This window comes from Ciconia boyciana, chromosome 13, assembly GCF_034638445.1.
Source record: "Ciconia boyciana chromosome 13, ASM3463844v1, whole genome shotgun sequence".
NCBI lineage: Eukaryota > Metazoa > Chordata > Aves > Ciconiiformes > Ciconiidae > Ciconia > Ciconia boyciana.
In genome coordinates this window covers 1,349,298-1,368,601 of record NC_132946.1, presented here as the reverse complement: position 1 = coordinate 1,368,601, position 19,304 = coordinate 1,349,298, and the positions used below count along the sequence as shown (strand labels likewise).

At 40.4% G+C, this 19,304-nt stretch overlaps 1 protein-coding gene across 4 annotated transcripts in view; it reads right to left on the bottom strand.

Moving 5' to 3' along the window:
• Positions 1-19,304, bottom strand: part of ARHGAP17 (Rho GTPase activating protein 17) — a 49,168-nt gene that overhangs the window by 12,927 nt on the left and 16,937 nt on the right. For all 4 annotated transcript variants that reach the window (XM_072877567.1, XM_072877568.1, XM_072877570.1 and 1 more), the window contains exons 2-12: positions 12,477-12,516; positions 8,196-8,300; positions 7,287-7,363; positions 6,073-6,184; positions 5,795-5,871; positions 5,005-5,116; positions 4,141-4,209; positions 3,899-3,980; positions 1,595-1,722; positions 1,074-1,185; positions 414-495 (exon numbers count right to left, since the gene is read on the bottom strand). In XM_072877567.1, coding sequence (XP_072733668.1) covers positions 414-495; positions 1,074-1,185; positions 1,595-1,722; positions 3,899-3,980; positions 4,141-4,209; positions 5,005-5,116; positions 5,795-5,871; positions 6,073-6,184; positions 7,287-7,363; positions 8,196-8,300; positions 12,477-12,516 — 996 coding nt within the window. The remainder of the gene's footprint in view (positions 1-413; positions 496-1,073; positions 1,186-1,594; positions 1,723-3,898; positions 3,981-4,140; positions 4,210-5,004; positions 5,117-5,794; positions 5,872-6,072; positions 6,185-7,286; positions 7,364-8,195; positions 8,301-12,476; positions 12,517-19,304) is intronic.

The window sequence follows — 19,304 nt, the reverse complement described above, 5'->3', positions numbered from 1 at the left end:
AATTGTTGTTTCTGTAGTGACAAAGAGATGACTGTATAACCTTCCATTTATGCCAGATAAATGCACTGTTTTGTATTCAGTAATTCAGTAACCTGCTAGTCAAATCCCTGAATTATCTCTACCTGCAATGAAAGAAAACTGCTTAAGATCAGTACTGTGCAGCCAGTAGTCTGAAGCAGCCCTTATGTTTAAACATAAAGTAGATATTTCACCACATTTTCGTGCAATTAGTATTAAGCTAAACCACAAAATTGAAAATAATTTGTTACACAAAAGATTTACCTGTTAGAGCAGAAATGAGAAAAGTAAACTGTGTGAGCTTGGTCTTTTCTTTTGAATTCATATATGAAGAACCAAATTTGATAAAAATACATAGAATGTTTTCTTTATATAACTATTTTTAGTATGCTTACTTTGCAGCTTGTGTCCATTCTTCATATAGACTGTAGGTCATTAAAGGTTCTGGCAGCTCTCGCAAATAGGATTTCAAGGCACCTGCAATGCAGACCAGAAACAGGCTAGCTTCTTAGCCAATGCCTTCAGTCTTCATTTAAAATTCCGTCCTCAGGTTTGCAATTTTATCTATGCAATAGGACCCAAGTTCCAGTGAAACAGTGGGAAGACCTGACACTTCCACAGTGTATCTGCTCAACACTTAACACAAAAGGTGTTCCAGTAATTACTGTAATTTGACAGAAACATGTACTATAAAACTATGAATCATCTCTTCAGAACAAAGACCTTATTAAAGGTCTACATATGGCTCTAATCTCCCTTGATCATGTTAACACTTCTGTCACGAGAGGAAATATGATATTTGGATTACTACGATCACCTGAATTTTAAGCACCGCTCTGTCATGAGACATGAATACATCAAGTGTGATGAGCATGCATGCCCTATACTTATCTGTGTTATGTTGTGCAATGAAGTGAACTTTCAATTTATTTTCATTCATAGTTTATCTGCAGAGATCAACACCTTACACTGCAGCAAGTCAACAGGTAAACGAACAGCATAAACTTGCGTTGCATCAAATTATACCTGGTTTTGATTCAGAACATTCACAATACCTGCAACAGCATGGGGATCGGAATAAAATTCATCCAGCTGGGAAGTTGAACAGTCCAAGGCAGCTTTCAGCTTTTTTAACTTAGAGGCTCCAGCAGCAATTCTGAATAAGCCCTACATAATAAAAATAAAATGTATTTGACTGGTAACAACATGTTAGTACAAGCACGAAACAGTGGAAGTTTTATGACAGCCTCCTTCAGAACAGTTTCAAGTTTGGTCTTGAGTGTAAGTCTTCACCTTACACTGTTATGACCTAGCTGACTCTTAACGTGTCACTGCCATCTGACAATATTTCAGCTCCCTCTCACCCTTGGCCCATTCCTAATTTTTCATTCTAGGTGCATTCATCTCAAAGATACTTCAAATAGTGCTGAAAGTTATTCTGTCGCAAAAGATTTATCATCTACACTAATGAACAAAATCACTTAAGCAACTTGTTAAAAACTACAGACCCTAGTCCATGAGTTTGACTGAGCTCTTTTTTCCTGTCCTTCATAGCACGTGATACGGCATTACCTACCTCCTCTCTCATTCCCGTTTCCAGAAGCATCATTACACAGGCTTCAATAGGGACTGCAATTTCACGACCACTGCGCTTGAGATGCTCTTCTAATGGAGTTCCAAAAGCTGGTTTTTCAGTCCATTTGTCTAGTTGGAGAGTATCAAAACACTGAGCAAAATATCTAACAAACACTTGAATTACGTCCCAGACAAGAAAAGAAGAAAGCCTTCAGTACAGCAAAGAAATTTTCAGAATACAGTAGGAGTTTTACAGCTCTTCATTGGTAAAATCCCTTATATCATGAGTAAAGAGAAAATGAGCCTGCTGGTGTTCAAGAAAAAAAACAATACTTCTGCATCTTTCTGGATGGAATATCAAACACAAAGCCTTCGTATAACTGGAAGTCCATGTCCCACTAGGCCTCAGCACAAGTGCCACCACATGGCTGTAAGTTACATTAATTCTGATTTGCCAAGACACCAAAAGGCTTAGGTTTGCAAGAATCTTTGAGGGAAATTTTGTCCAGATTGCATGACCTGGGCTGGTCTTAGTCTTAACTGTATTTAAGGTGGATACAAACTGAGCTGTTAACACGAAGTTTATTGCTGATTTAAGGAATCAGCAGCTTAAAATGGATGTTAACAACCCCAGTGTCTTACATTAGAATTACCACATTAACAGCCCATCACTAAACGCTTGCACAAATTTTCAATTCAACTTCTCAATTGTTGCTTAACTCTGAAAGTCAAAATTGGCACAAGTTTCTCCAAACTGAATGTGAATTTCTTGTTTCCTACAATTTATTTTTTCACCCATTTCTGCTGTCTTAATTGAAAAAATGCAGATGTAAAAGGTTATTGTTAGTACAGATGCATTTTTCTTTTATGTGGAAAAAAGGTCAAGAAAGATGAAGACTTTGAAAGAGTCCTCTGAAGACACAACGTGCTTCTGCAAAGGATTTCATTTACCCTTTTTGTTTATGAAACCACATCAACTGCATCCCTCGTAAGGCTTTAGTTGCACTCATTCATTAACGCACCACGAGAGGCACATGCCATTTTCCCCAGTTTTGCAAGTTACAGCAAACATTAGGAAGAGAAATCTTAGTAATTGCTCAAAGTCACAGTATACACGACAGCTAGAGACACAACTGAAGTCATGCCCTACACTTAGATGCTCGATACTGACCACTCAGACACCATGCCTCCTGGCCCACCTTCTAGGAAGGCTAATCTGTTCTGAAGCATGCGTCATATGAAGAGTTTGTACAAAGCAGCTCAGCAACAACAATAGATTTAAAGCAGTCATATTTGTAAACAGAGAACCTTCCATACAGCCATAATGCAGCCCTGATTCTGTGTAAGCATCATTTGTCTGCATTACCTCCCCTCCCATCAGATCTAGAGAGTACAGATATTCTATATCATCTTTCAGCACGATGCTCATGTTTCTTGATATATTTAGTTTAATAGTTCATCTTTTACAGCTTGCATGTGGTTGGACTCGATGATCTTAAAGGTCTTTTCCAACCTATACGATTCTGTGATTCTGGTCCACAACTGAAGATACTTGAGTCTTGCTCAGGTCAGATTATATTTTTCTCAGACTTTGTTCAACCTACTACTTGTTCAAAGCAATTAGCAGATTAAGAGACAGTATAGCCAGTATTAAGGATAGCAATTTCAACAGCACACAGTGCATCTTCATTCCAACCCATTAATGATACACCTTAACTCCCACTGACAATGGAAAGCTTAGTAGCATGGGGAAGAAATGAAGCTGTATTACTTGCTTTTCTTAACTGCTGATATTCAACACAATAATGTGAACGCGCCATTAGCCAGCTGTAGTGCAGTGTGCACACTGGGAAAAAGGATTGCATAAAAGAAGGAAAAAAAAGTCAAGCTCCTTAGAATAGGAGGAGTTTTTCTGATAATCGCCTAGTAATAATTCAAGAAGCAAGGACCCTAAAAAGTTCCTAAATCACAATGAAACTTTCATTGGCCTAAAAAGCCAGGTATGAATTAGCAAGAAGTCTCACATGATACCAAGGAAGAAGTGCAAGCAAGTAGAAAAATCCTTCCTTTACCCTCTTGGGTATCAGACAGATCTTTAATATTTTATTAGTGTGTTAAAATATGGCTGGAGAACTCCAAAGAACACAAAGATGGAATTATGCTTGGGAATGTAAAACTGTTAAGTAGATCAAAATGGCCTTATTAAATAAGTCTGCATGCAAGAGAATCAAGATAAAGGAGGAGAATATTGTGCATAGGTGGCACAGGCAAGGAGAAGCATCAGCCAGAGCACAGGTTACTTTACCTTGATGGGCTTGAATTTCGGGTAGGACCTTTTCTATGACTGCTAATGCTTTTCTATGGTAATCTGCTTGTGCTTCTAATAACTGAGAACAGAAGCCACATTTTAAAAACAAAAAGAGCATTAGCTTCTGATGAGCACATAATACAAGACTAGAAGGTTTAGCACACAAAATGTAATCTTTGAGAATTGAGTGTCTATGCACATACGTGCTGCAATCAAAGTCATACTGAAAACATACTCACCATAACAAAACATCTAGCATATTCCCCTTCTTTGGACACAAAGTTATACATGTCTGCTGCTAGTTGATCCTTTGAAAAAGAAAAGAATACAAAATAGTACCTCAAATTTACAGGGGCATTTCAACTTACGCAGAAAGACAGAAGTACATAGGTTTATTTTGCATGCAGTAAGTTTGAACTATCGATTCAGGCAGTACAGGAAGCCAGTAATCCACCCACTCTGCTACATTTATTCTTCCAAGCAAAATTAATTCAAAATGCCTAACTTCGGTTTATATAGCAAAGCAGTTGCCCACTTAAGTCAACAACTGGATTGTATGGCAATGTTATTTACAGCCAATCCCTGCATACGAAGACAAGTACTACTACAAGGTTTTTGGTGCTCAGCTCAACTGCGGCATAATGTCGCATTTGACAATTGAGAAGTGAAACTGAACATGAACTGCTCAGAGCTGTAATAGGCAGAAAGTTCCTTTTACGTCAGCAGCCTGAATTTCATCCAGGTAGCTCACACTGCACGGCTACTCAGTGGCTTGAAGCACATGGACACCCTGAACATTTCAGTCAAGGCTAACACACAGTTCCTTCTCATAACTGTGTCAGACTAAAACCGAAAATAATGTAAAACACTTATCTTAAAAAAAAAAAGAAGTTCCTCATTAAATTCAAGCAATTCAGACAGAGATCAGCTAGCATTAATATACCTTTAAGACATACAGTTTGTTAACAGACACATACTTTGCAACTGCAGTAATCAGACAGCCAGTTCCACATGCAAGGCTTACAGAAGCAGAGCAGCCGTACTCTGATTGCTGTTGTTGCTAATGAGAGGTATGTAAAGGATAGAGACTCATCTTATCATACCTTGCATTGTTCTACTTTATTTCCAGCTTCATCCATCTCTTCCTTAAGAGATTCTATTTTTGAAGGATGCACTTGAAAATTTGTTCCTGAAGTCTTGTGGGCTTGATTATATCTGTGGAAGAACGGCTTCAGTCATTTGGTGAAAACTAATATTAACCAAGAATCTGCATTTATGGCTCCCCTGAAATTGGTTTCTTTTGACAGAAAACAAACCCAATAGTTTCAGAAGTTTTCCAACAGAACTAAGGAAGGTGCTCAAAATACACCATTTATGACATGCTGGCATAATTCACAAACAGCTAAACAACTATAGCAATCCACAAGAAATCCTGCATTCTCTACAACCTCTAACACGGGTGCATAATACGTTAGAACTACCAATCCCAGAAAATGCTACATAAATTACCACCACAGTTTAAGACCGTTTAAGTGGAACAACCTAGGACCCGACCAACAAGATGGTTCAATATAATGCTATAAAAGCACTTGGCGTGGTTACAAAATTAGACTCCTATTCAAGTTGACAACTTAAGTGAATTGGAAAGAAGATGAGTTTTCAGCGTTTTTCCAGTTATATATAGGCATCTAAGAGCTCTAAAATCTTGATTCTGTTTGGATCCAGTAGTCACGAGTCCTTTCTTGACTAACTTACATTTAAGTTTGTCTTTTTTCAGCAAAGTATTAACATGCATACAGTAGCATTTCAGAAGCAAGTACCAGCATCAGATCAGCTGCCAACAAGAAGTTAACATGAAGAGAAAAGGACCTAGTAATTAAAATTATTTCTTACCTTCCTCTTGCAGAATCCCAGTCCAACACCAGCTTTGCAAGCTGTTTCCTCTGCTTCTGAATGTTCGGGATCTCTGTCTAAAACGAGAATTCAAGGCTTACATTTATTTTTGAATTGTGTATTGTAATAGACGACATTTTGTAGATTTCATATCCACTTTCCACCACTAATGCATGACCCTTTAAAACAGTTTCATTATTAGCAATGAGATAAACCCTTTTTGCTCAGTTTATACATAAATCCAGATTTATTTCTTCAGTCAGGCTGAAGTGACTTACCTCTGTTAGTAGACACAGTGGATCTAAAACTTCTCTTTCGATCTGTACTTCATGCTGAGAGAGCTCCATTGCCAGTTTATTCTCTGCATCACCGCATGTATCTAGCATTTTCCTTTAAGAATTATAGGAAGTTGTAATGTGAGTTACTACTGACTAAAGAAGAAAGATTCAAAACAAAATGGTGGTGGCCCTTTGTCATCTGCTACCCTTTCGGAAAGCTTTGCACTGTACAAAGCAAGGCATTACTTAATGGCATAAACCCAAGATGCTCTATGCTGTCATGGGCAAATTTGGGATAGGCAAGGAGTGTTATTAGACTTTTGTCTTCTAAAATTCCTTAGCCATTACAACATTTTGGAGGCTTTAAGTCATCTAGGTGATTATACTGGCCCTAAGGGCAGAGAAGTTAGTATTTATTTCAAAGCCCATCCTTCCATCTCACCAGATGCAGGAAAATTGCTCAATGCAGTATTTAATTTTCTCCTAAGCCTCTTTAATGTGAAAAAGTCTTAACACCATAATGCTAAGCAATCACACATGCAGCAGTCTCAGGTTCCAAAACCATGATTTGACCTTTGTTTTAAGCTTGTTCTAAGGAAAAACCCTATTCTCTAAGATTTTTATGCATGTTTAAATCTCCTGCAACAGCTCACAAAAATGCACACAAAGGTTTTTAAGGTCATTCTACACTGTCTCCATTAGAATTCCCATCAGCAATGAGGAAACACATTTGCTCTAGGAATTCAGCATACTGACGTTCATTTGTTTCAGCCACTTCCCTGTAAGTTGCAAATATGCACTTCGCCAAGATAAGGACATTGGCATTATTTTAAACTAGAAGCCATTAACACAAATTGGCATTATTTTAAGTCATTAATGCAAAACTGCAGAATGCAGTATTTACACTAAAGTTTAAACTTTAAATGGAGATAATAATTTTACTAATTCACAAGGAGAAAAGCTATTTTTGAAAGCTTTTAAGATAGCAGAGAATCAGACTCCCCTGGAATGCCATTCAGAGCAAGCCTAAAACTTGCCCCCACAATCACTCAAGACGAAATGCTTGCTCACTTTTTCTCCCTTTGGATTAGAGAAGGAATCTAGAAATATTAGTTTCATTAGATTGAAAGCAGCCTTTATGTACCCAAAGTCTCTAATTAGAGCCCTGCAGGCAATAAAATGACAGACTGCAACTTATAAAGCCAAATACTTACCCCAACAGAGTTTCATCACTCAGCTGGAGAGATCCTTCTTGCATATTTTGAGCAAGAGCTGTTAGAGGCAGTTTTTTCTATGGAGCAGAAGGAACAGTGCTTAGCTTAGTGCTATTCACCCTTTCCAGCTTTCCCAGTACATCCCTGCTAAGATTTTTCTCTTCTTCCATATGGTTTCTATTATACACATAAGCAGCTCATTCTTTGACTTTAAGAAAATGCCAAGTCACAAAAAATGTCAAGCCTCAAGACTCCTGTTCTCAGCTACTTTGAAAAGCACTTTCTTCTCAGTCTTAGTTGGAATGACTGGCCCAAAACATATCTCAGCTACTGTCAAAGACAAGTAAACAGCTCTAACTTGGAATCTAAGCAACTAGCTTGTCATCTGTCTCTCTGCAGAACTTCCTTCTGTGTGCTCCTGTTTTCAGGAGGTCTCTATTATTCAATAAAAGGAGAAAATTTGAATGTTAATTATTTCTGGTTCTAACACTTTAAGAAAACCTACGTACAGCTTTGCTAAAGAGGGGGAGAAATCAAACACGTACAGAAAAACGTTTACAGTTCATTGGAGACGTCAGCGTGCAAAGGTAATTCTAAATATGAGGAGCTTGATCAGAGTTGCAGAGCATCTTCCCTTCTTAGACGAGTCTTATGAAAGCTGTAAGTACTCAGCACGCTGCAGAAACAAGTGAGTGTCCTGACACTACTAAGGTACTCCAAGGTCATGTTACGATAACTGGATGGGGAATTACAGCTAGCATTTTACCAAATAATGTCAACATGAGAGATGATTTTACAGAGTTTTTCTTCTCTTGGATAATTTGAGGCGTAGCAGCTGATCCGTATTCAGGAGGCCAGACCGTATGCAGACTAGTCTCAGAAGTCAAGCCAAAGGGCAGTTGTACTTACATGTCTCTTATCAGGATCTGTACCATGCTGGCCCTGGAAGCACGCAATTAATCGCTTCTGTGCAATGTGGCAAACAGATCTCACAGTGTCCAGACGTCTCTCGATCTAGTCCGCAGGAGGGGGAGAGAGGAGGAAGAGAAAACAAAACAAAACCCAGAAGTTATTTTCCTGGCCTCAGCAGAAATCTTCCTCCTGTACCACACTTAGTTCTGGATTGCATATTTCTCAAGTTCTACAGCTTACAAAAAGTTCAGATGCTCAGCAGAAGTGCCTGACAGCAAAAATGCTTAGAAAGAGATTTAAATTGCCTTTTTTCCTCAGTGGCACAGCAATTCAGTCGGAGCTCACAATGCTCCAAGACTGGAGAGTGGAAGAGGGAGAAAAACTTTGCCCCTACTTTTTGTCTCAGCAAAAGAGAATCAGGTTGATACTTGCCATCTGAGATGAATGGCACATGCAGATATCTAAGATGCTAATTTAGGGAGAAAACTGTGGGAAAACTCTCGTATTTTTTTCATTGTGACCTTGTAAAGTAGAAGGCTAAGACATACCTGACTGCTCTTTTACACTGGGCCAAACCTATGTACTGCAAGCTTTCTATTGTGTTTCCTTCTCTGGCTGCTAAATGCAAGGACAAAGTTCCTACATGCTAAGCAAAATAATATTTTCAGGGAGAGATTAATGGGATTCAAAAGGGACGTGGAATGAAGAAAATAGGCGTCAATGCACAAACAAGAGTTCTGTTTATCATTGTATATTTGAAACATGGCTTAATACACAGACTGTGAATATGACAAAGATCTACACTAATAAACTGTTCTTCTAAGGGATTTTAAGTAAGGAATTTGGACTATTTTATTTCAAAGAACACCAAAAGCAAAGTGATGAGCACTGGGACAGAACTGCTTATGGCACTGAGCTCTCTATGCACAGCACCAAAAGAATGCTGTTTATCTGCATTTTAATGACTCACCAAGAATAAAAGGAGGCCCTTTGGAATGGCTTCTATTGAAAAAGCAAGAAAAAAAAAGTAGGTTTCATCTGTAGAAATAATCTGAACAGACTCCAGTTTTTGATACAGCTCTAAAGTCAATCCTATTACATTTTCAGGAGGGCATTAATTCTCCCCAGCTTTCCTGTCAATCATAAATACAGATTAGCTGACAGAGCAGTAATTTTAGTCCTAAGTGCCATGTTAGCTCCTGTTAAGGGCACCGTACCTGGATTTAAAGCAGGATACACACTGTTGGTTTTTCCAGAGGAGGCAGACTGTTACGTTCTAATGAACACAAAATGCTATAAATTCTCATTTAGCATGTTATACATCCAGGTAAGAATGACATGTTTTTTCCTCCCAACAGGTTTATTTGGCACTACTACCATGGGATATGTATATCCCTAAAGTGGTTACAACTGGAAAGATGTAATTAGGTCCCAACAAAAGCAGCTAGTAAAAACTACAGCTACTAGGAGGGACAGCAGATCCAACAGAAGAGGAGCCTTCAGGGGCGTGGGTTGGGAGAAGTTGTGAGGAAGAAGATGCCAGTGGAGGGAGGCACAGACTTGGTGAGGATCAGCACAGAATCACTGCTGTTGGACGTGGGAGCCCTGTCCTGAACGCACGAGCAAGTGCAGGACTGGGCTCCCCATTTCGTTTCAGAAGAGGGGAGCAGCAGTTCTGCTAAGCTGTAGCCTGGAGGAGCACCCAAAGCTGGGCCCTGGGGCTGTGCCACCCAGCAGCAGCCTTTGCAAGTCCAAAGGGAAGGTGAAAAAGAACCAGTATAGGAGGGCTGGTGAGTTGAAGGACCAATGTAGGAAGACCAAGGTTTCACTGGCTACATGAGGCACTAAAGGGACTAAAAGCTCTTGACAGCCACAAGATGAATCCAAGTGGAGGTGCTCAAAAAGCTTAGGAAAAACCTATTACAGTAGAGTAAGGTGCAGAGAAACTGCCCAAGAAGGACTGCTCTGAAAGCACAAGGCATTGCCTTTTATTTACAGAGCATATATCAACAAGCTCAAAACTAAGTCCGCTTTTAAAAAGTCCATATGAAGATATATGACCAAGAAGGTACTGTTTGTGGCTTACTGTTGCAGCTAAGACGATTCACTTCTCTTGTGTTATCTTCAAAATTAAATACCACCAACACATTCTAAAGCATCCAGTATTTGTGAAAGCATTTATTTTTGCTTGGTCACGTAGTTAAGACTTCTTAAAATATTGAGCATAGGTTTTGCGAAAACATTTATTTTTGAAAGGTCACGTAGTTAAGACTTCTTAAAATACCAAGCACAGGTTTTTTCCCCACATCTGAAATGTGGTGACATCCTGTAACTGAACCATCTTACAGATCCCAGCAGACTAACCCAGCCCTTGTCAGTTGTGCACGGTGGCTTACGTTCCTTAGAAAGACTCTGGAGCACATATATTCCCAACAGCCTCTTCCCAGGCAGCCTGAATGCCAAACTCGAAGGGCAGAAGACTGATAGGAGGAACATGACCCCAAAATTTCATGATAATAGACTCTCCTCTCTGATCTGCTTTTTACTTCAAAGATGTCAGGAAAACCATGAAGGACATTAACCTCCATTAAGCTACCTTTGAACTGAAAATGTGACCTACAGGCCATGCTATCTGTACCCACAGGGCATCTTCAGTGTATAAAACATCACACAATTGCTTTATTATATGCTACAAGGGCATGCCAGAAAGTGGGTCTATTGTAGAAGCCTTTCCAGTACTGAATTATATTCCTTGTCTTCAGACAGGAACACATTTAACAGAGATACTTGAAATGGAGTATTACGCTTCAGAAAACAGAAAAGCAGCCATGGCAATCCTATCTCAAAGCTTGAGCTAAATATAAAAAAGAACACTGTGAAACATGTTTATAAAGTGAACAGTACCACGCTTTTAAGCTCTTTAGTTAGATAAGAGCCTCCCTCCCCTCCACAAGCCCCCAAGAGCAAACAAACAAGTGAGTAAATTCTTCCACTTGGGTGTAGCCAGTCTGCTCTGTGCCTGGGAAAGCCTTGCTTGCAAAATTTTTTGGCAACAAGCAGCAGCACTTTTGGCTCTCACTTCTTGTTACTATGCTGCAGCTAACCAAGAAAACAGACGGGCCCTTGAAGGCTATCAAGGTGTTTTAACACCCATTATGCCATTTAATTGTACACATCTCTTTAAGAATCAAAAATAGTATTGTCAAACTGTTAAGATATTTATAGTTCAAATAAAGCAGTCCCCTGAAAAGCAGGGTAAAATGTTTCGGGTCAGCTCATTTCACCATTACGCAGAATTATTTCATGTATTTGTGCTGAATTCAAGTTTTAAAGCTGATACATTCTCTCATCTTCTACTTTAATCTGAACAGCTAGGGAGATTTGAAATAAAAGTACTTGCATCATTTGTTTGGCTTCCATGTTCCATATACAGGACCTGAACTTAAACATACTAAGATGCTTTGTAATCAATTTGAAATAACCATTACACTCAAGGTCTCGTGGAGCAGCTAGCCTGACTTCCCTTGCCAATTTACATTCTGCAATATTTTTAAATAGTCTTTCACAAAGTAACCAGAGGAAAAACAAAATATGTAGAACAAAGCTGTAATCAAATTTGTTCCATGTAATCAGTCAACCTTGTTAACCTAACAGTTGCAACTCAAATTCCACCATGACAGTAATGTTTGATTAGATGGTATGCTTTCAAAAAGATGACAAGTCTGCAAACAAATCAAATGTTGGTGTGACAAATTTAGAAACAAATATCACAAGCTAAACAAGAAGCATTTGTAAATTCATTTATCCAGACTTTCAGAAAAAATTGACATTCTCTATTAGCAAGCAGTTGGCATGTTTTTCACCACTTCTCTGAAGGCCCAAGTTGACCTCTTCAGAGAAACAGAAATGAAGACAGAAACCAGCTGTGCCTAATCACAGTTTCTTCCCAGCTCATCGTCCTCCACCAGACTGGCAAGTCAGTAGCACTAATGGTTCATAAGCTTAACAAGCTAGTTCATCTAATTACAAGCAAAAATGCTTCCTCCTTCACTTGATCAAGCCATATGACCAGATTCAGAAACAGGAGTACCTGAGTTTTTCCACTCAAATTGTATCATAGTTTTTTCATGTGCTAAGTCAGCTGAAGACATCCTTGTTTTCATCCCTGTCATCTGCAGTATTCCCCCCCCCCCCCCCACTAGATACTCCACAAAACTCAGAAGGCTCAAACTTCACAAACAGCATTTAAAAAAATACATATTAACTGTGTTACAATACCTGCAAGAGGTCTTCACTGAGTACCTCCGTTTTCTCAGCCCTAAGGGAGGAAAAAAGACCACTGTCAGACTAGTTAGAGCATTTGGGGTCAAAGATTGCTACAATGCTTTCAACAAAACCTGTCCAGTTTCAAGTTACAGTTATGACCATTGCTGCAAACACCACCATGTCCATGATGATGTACGTAGCACTGGCTCCTGGCCCCGGCCAAGGAGTGAACGTGGACGGCTGGCCCAGCACAGCGTGCTTGGGAAAGCCTGCCATTCCCAGAATCCCTAGCCCACAGCATGAATCCACTGCACCAAGCTCAACAGTATTTCAGACTGCACACGGTTTAACACAAAGCAAACTGGAATCTTGAGTAACTTCACTTGAATGCAAAGATGTATTGAAGCAACTTGAATTTCACTCCATGTTGTTGAACAGGTAATGTTATCAATGCACATGAAGGTAAAGGAATATAAAGAGATGAGAAAAGTAGGACAGCCAACTTCATCTTCTTATATTCTACCACTGCAGAGCTTTATCAATCAGCAATCAGTGGAAATGGTAGCCTGAACACCTTCCCTTAACCTTACACGCACACAACCTTCATCAGAAATCTCTCAATACCTCATTTTGCTGACTTCCACAATATTAAAACAATAGGAAAGATTTATTACTTAAAAACATCATCACAAGTTAATAATATTCCCAGTAAAGGTCTACCCTCAAAAGTAAAATATCCGAATACTCACACATACTTCCAGATAAAAGCGTTAACAGTTGTTACAGATATACTCAAACCTTTACGCACACAACTCCACACCTTTTTCCAATCCCAGTTTATACATAAACTTAAATTGTTTAATGTTGACCCAGATTTGTTTGGTGTTGACTCATTTGCTATAGCACTGCTTTACCCTACCTTTGCTAGATCTAGAAAATAAAGATAAATTTATTTCACCCGGGATCTCTTCTACTTGGCTGTTCACTGTGACTACACGTCTATCGCTATAGAGGACCTGGTGGTACTCCAGTGTTCTACTTTCCTGTTGAGTGAGATTCCCCTGCTGCTGTCAGAGTTCCTCATCTACTACACCGACTTCCTTCTGGTCCTACAATCTGTTTAATAACCTACTACAACACTGGTCATGCACAGAAAGTTCATTTTCTTGATCAAGCTTCATCAACTGAACTTGTGAAATGCCTCCAAAGACAAGATTCATTCACTTTAAGTTTTGGTTGGTTGGTTGGTTGGTTTTTTAAGGCATTTGACTTCAACTTCATGGCACATTATCTGCTTGAACTATTTGTGAACCATAAGGTGTTTAATAATTAAACACCAGAATACATAAATGCTCAAAACCTCAAGAAGACTAAGACAAAAGCCACTTAAATACCTTGATAGGAACATAAACTGCAAGCACTGTAATATTTATTTGTTTAGGAAAAAACATACAAGATTGATAAACTTTTCTTCCACACAAATAGAAATACTGTGTCCGATCAAAATTATATCCTGTTAGAGAGCAATTATTTGGGGGTTTTTGTTTAGGGGTTTTTTTGTTTGTTTGTTTGGGGGTTTTTTTGGTTTGTTTTTTTGTTTTGTTTTGGTTTGGTTTTGTCTTGCAAAATCCCACCAGAAATGACATGGAAGAATGACAGCATAAGAATACTCTAGTTACAACAGCACATTCTTAAACAGAATTTAATCTAATCTTAAGTGGCAACTACTACACACATCAGCTAACTCATCTCACAGAAGCATACAGAGCTACCAAGTATTTCTGTGGGAACGTAGTGCTGTGCATGATAATGGTATTACACACAATTCTTGAGCAGCCAGAGTTTTCTGTCCTTTAACAGACTGCGTAAGAGATGAGCCATCTCTGTTTCTAACACTGAATTTGACACTGTACAGGCCTTTCACGAAGAAGGGCCGATGAAGGGGCTGTATGTACCACAGCTAACGTGGCCTCTGGTTTCAAACACGGTTTTCTTCTCAGGACTGTTTTCCACAGGTGAACAGACACCTTTCACTAGCAGCTTTCATGAAGTTAAATTTTACCCACCTTTAAGAAAGAGCATATGGCATAGAGTGTATACGATGCTACCAAATGGCATATCGCTTTAGCTTTGTACCTCACCTAGACACATCTTAACATCCTAAATACCAAGTCAGCCTAAGCAATCCATATAAAAAGGCACCAATTCAAACACCAGTTCGGTAAAATCCCATCCTGACTGAGGCGGCACACTGTACGCCAGGATCGACAGACTGGAGACGAAGGAGCGCGGCCCTGGGAAGGCAGCAGGCTGAGCAGACTGTGTTTACCTGCCATAAGCTCCTCAACAATACGGCTCAAGGTGTCTTCTGCAAAAACACAGACTTCTTTCAACAACAGATGCAGCTGTTTATAAATAAAACTGCCTACTGGAAATTATTTAATTTTTATAGTTAAGAATACCTACTTGCATTTCCAACCATGTTAAGATTTTCTAGTTAAAGCAATCGGCATTTAACAGTTCAGCACGGCAGTTTACTAGAGCTCCAGCAGCTGGCCTGCTAGCCTTCACATATACCCAGGTCTCGGTTTCCTACTTTTGCCTAGAAATCTGCTTAAGAAAAAAATGCAGCTGGTTTCTACATCTACGTTACGCAACTGAAGCTTGCGCTGACTCCCCTGCATATCTCTCTAGTCCTTAATTTGGCTCAGTGTAAGAGAAAGTTAGATTAGATGAAGGCGGTTCAGCCGTCCATTCACCCTGGACGCTGACACACTTACGTATTGACGTGATACGAAACAGACTCCACGGAAGCGGAGATCTGACATACCAGAAGAGAACACACAACCTTAACCTAAGCATCAGTTTTAGGAAATAGAACAGCTACCTCAGATGGCGTAATTCAAAACAACTTCTAAGAACATTTAGAGTAGTTATAACTGCGTATGTACACATCATTAAAACCACTGACCTGCTGATAATCATGAGAATAGTTATTGACTGAGAGTGCACAGAATTTTTCCCGCCCATGCAGCAATAATGAAATTACTACTACTGTAAGATTTTATAAATTCACTTTTAGCTATTGGGAATCATGAAATGCATTTTATGGAAATTATTTTTAAAAGAAACAACATTCCTTCTAATATTATTCCATATTTGTTTTCAACAGAACCTTTCATTATACTACTATAAAGTTACTGGATGCTTTTGAATGGCTTTAGCCACAACATTAATTTAAAACCATCAAATAGTATAGACCTTCCATACAACTTTAGATTTATCAAAAGTTTGATTTCTCCTTCCCCTCCTTTTTCCTAGGAAATTACATTCATTTGGGTGAAAAGCAAAGACAGCTCAGTAACGTGCTAGCAGAAGTTTGCTTCCATTTAAAATATGGTTACCCGCAGACTATATATCATTATATGAAGTGCAAAATAATTTTCATATATTTATCTCAAATGTTCTTTGTACACCTAACTGGTTTATCAAGGGTTTAAAGTCACAACTTGAAAATCCAGATCTCCTCCTGTGCAGTCAGGGATGTTCTCCCCAGTCATCGGTGGCAGCAGGACAGCGTCCCCCGGCCAGCGCCGATTTAGAAAAGCCACTGATGATGATGTCAGGTTCGGAAATGCAAGAGGGAAGACCTCACCCTTCCTGCAGGCCCACATTCCACCTTTAATAAGGAAGCCAAGAAAGAGCCACTAAATAATATTGTTTTTCAGTGACCACAACCACGAAGCAGAAAACGCAACCTTGCGACAGCAGCGCAGCCTACCTCCTCACTGAGCAGGGAAAAAGCAACAAGCCATCGCAGGTACCTCAGTCCCCCTCTGAATAGCAGGTACTGCAAGTTTAAAGTTTACATTTAACTGCAGCTTCCTGGGACACTAATTCCTGCTGATTAATTAAAGAATTTGAAAACTTACAGAAAATAACAGGATTTCTTTTTCACTGCTACTTAAAGTTCTGTCCTCATCCCCTGTTAGGTCTTATTTGTATCTCAGCTAGTCGGTAGCACAAAGCGATGAAGAAATCCTTCTGGAATCAACAACCGATTAAGAATTGGAAGATTCAGTTGCAGAGTGTTCCCAAGGGCTTTATCAAGCCCAGCAGTGCTGGTAGCTGGCCTCCAGCCTGGAGGCCCTCCACTGTAAGCTTCCCCCACGAGAGATATCATGAACACAGCCCATCCCAAACCGAGATTATGAAGCCCAGACTACAGCAGCTATGGCTGTTTACATTCCCAGCAGCTAAACTCAGTACAGTCCAAACAGTTAACTCTCAGTTGCAAAACGAGGTCCCTCCAAGCCATTACTAATGGGGAAAGCACGCCCTGCCGTCCGAGCCCCTCCCGCATGCCGGGAGGCCCCAAACACGCAGGTTTGTCACCGGAACGTTTGTGCAGGAGCCATCCCCGTGCTTCCGGACAGCAGGATCCACCGGCACGCAGCTGGGAAATGGGGACCTGCCCAGCCCGGAGCCTCCTGACACCTCCGGCAACAGAGGTGGCGTTCGCTGAGACGGGAAGGAGCACGGCAGGAGCAGCAGACGGGGGACGCTGGACTCTGAGCGCGGGGCTTGGCATCACACCCCGCCGCAGCAGCGGCACAGGCTGTTCAGCTGCCCCAATATAAAATAGCTGCTAGGCTGGCAGCAGTCCACTGGAAGCAGGAACGGAGCTGGTCCCCTGGGAAAGGAAGGTTTCTGAGAACTGAAGGTGAAGTTTTTCTGCTACAACACTAGGCAGGATACCTGTTACGCCAGAACCTTTACATGAATCAACTGGTACAAAGTTTTTCAATTAAAATTCCGCAGTGCATTTGAAAAGACCGATTTTAAAAACAAAACGGAGCAATCCTTTGTTACAGCTATAGTCACCCCCTTAACGAATAAGGAGGATCAAGCTACTGAATTCCATAAAAACCAGTACTTTCAAACTGCTCTTCACACGGAGTGAGCACATGCTGCCCGGTGCGCAGAGCTCCATGAGCTGCTGTCGGTGGCAGCAGCTGCAAAAGCAGCTCTTCATTTCTTCACCGTCCCTCTCCTGCACTGGAACAACACTTGGTTCAGCCGGGGTGTAAGCCAGGCTCAGGCAGCCAAGCTGACTGAAAGTAATCTGACAAAGTTACTTTTCAGGGAAATCCGCTCCCCAAATTCACCCTTCAGACAAATAACCTTGCTGACACAGCTCTGGGGTGGGGACAGGTAGCAAAAAGCAGGTTAGGCTCTGAGTACAGCTCAGCTGGTGAATGTCAGATTCTTTAAAGACAGCCAAGAAACCTGGCCAGAGCTAGCTTTTCACTGATACCATAACACTGAGAAACAGTAATTTTCAACAAAATTTTTGTTGCCAAATTGATTCTTCAGACAATTTTTCTGTTCTTTTTAAGACAGAAAATAATGTACTTAACATGAAATATGCCATGCCACATAAGTGCTGGTGCCATTTTCTATTTGGGGATGGCACAGCCTGAAGTAATTGCCTTGACTCACTCCAAGCAAAAAAACAAGAGGTTTGAGAGTGGAAAGACTGTATTTTTTATTCTAGACACGTTAATAACCATACCTTAGCTTGCTGTGACATTTTAAAAATGTACTGCATGTGCCCCCAGTTGGCCTCCGCTCTTTAAGTGTTTTACCGTATCACTCATTTTATTTCTTTCCTTCTTTCCGGCAAGGCCCTTCAGCACAGCCCAGCCTGAAGCACAGCTCAGCGCGCAGGGCTTGGCTGCAGCTTGCTGCCTGGCTCAGCTGGGAGCAGGGTGGCAGAACAGCTCTCACCCCACAGGTTTAAACCTGGTCCCCTCACTTTTTCATTTTACAGCTCCTCCATGCTTCCAGACCAGAAGTCTTCTCTGTACATCTGGAAAAGCAGATGAGAATTCCTGAGATAAAAGTGTTTATCTTCCACAGGGAAAAAATTTACATTTCCGTGTCTAAAATGAAGAGGCTCTATTAAACCAACAGTGGATATTTAAAAAAAAATAAAGCTTCATCTAAACAATACCGGAGATCTCGCTGGCTTCACAGCAGGGTGCTGTCCACCACCCCATCAATCCTGACCCAGGGGTCATCTCCAAAGCAGGTCAAAGCTACATAACCAGTGGAAATTTACACTCCTGAAAGGCTAACAAGGAAGGAACAAGAGCAAACCTGACATGAAGAGCCATAAAAACTTGGACATTCACAACAGAACAAGTGACTCAGTTCAAATGTCAAAGTGGAAACAGAAACCTTGACTCACACACTGCGGATGGGAGGTGGAGCTGGCGGTAGGTGATGCCACGGGTGGGCAGTTCGCTTCATGACGAAGCGACAAGTCCACGTTCCTGAACTCTGAAGAGATTTCAGCGGAAGCGAGGAGACATCCACCCGAAACATGAGACAAAATTAAAGCTAGCCTTCCCTGCTGTTTGATTTTCCTTAAGCAAAGCATTTGTTTGCTACCAAGAGTAACCAGATCAGCTTTGCTGGCGAGTTAACACTTCAGAGCACCTTCGCCGGGCTGGCAGCACATCCTGCCTGCTTTCCACATACAATAGGCAGGATTTGCTGCCAGGAAAAACGAAAGAATCAGCAGCTCTGTTCCAAAACAAGGAATCCAGAATTAGATGACAATTTCCCTTCTAAAAGGTTTGCTTTTTTAACATTCGCTAAGTCAGACTTCATAGAAAACATAACTTAAAGGATCACACCAGCTGACTTTTAACCACTCAACACTCTGCTGAATTCCAGCAACAGGCTTCCCTTTTAAACTGGGTGAACCCTATATTTTATAACCTAAGTTCATGGAACCTAATTATTAAACACATCAAATAATTTTAAAACTAA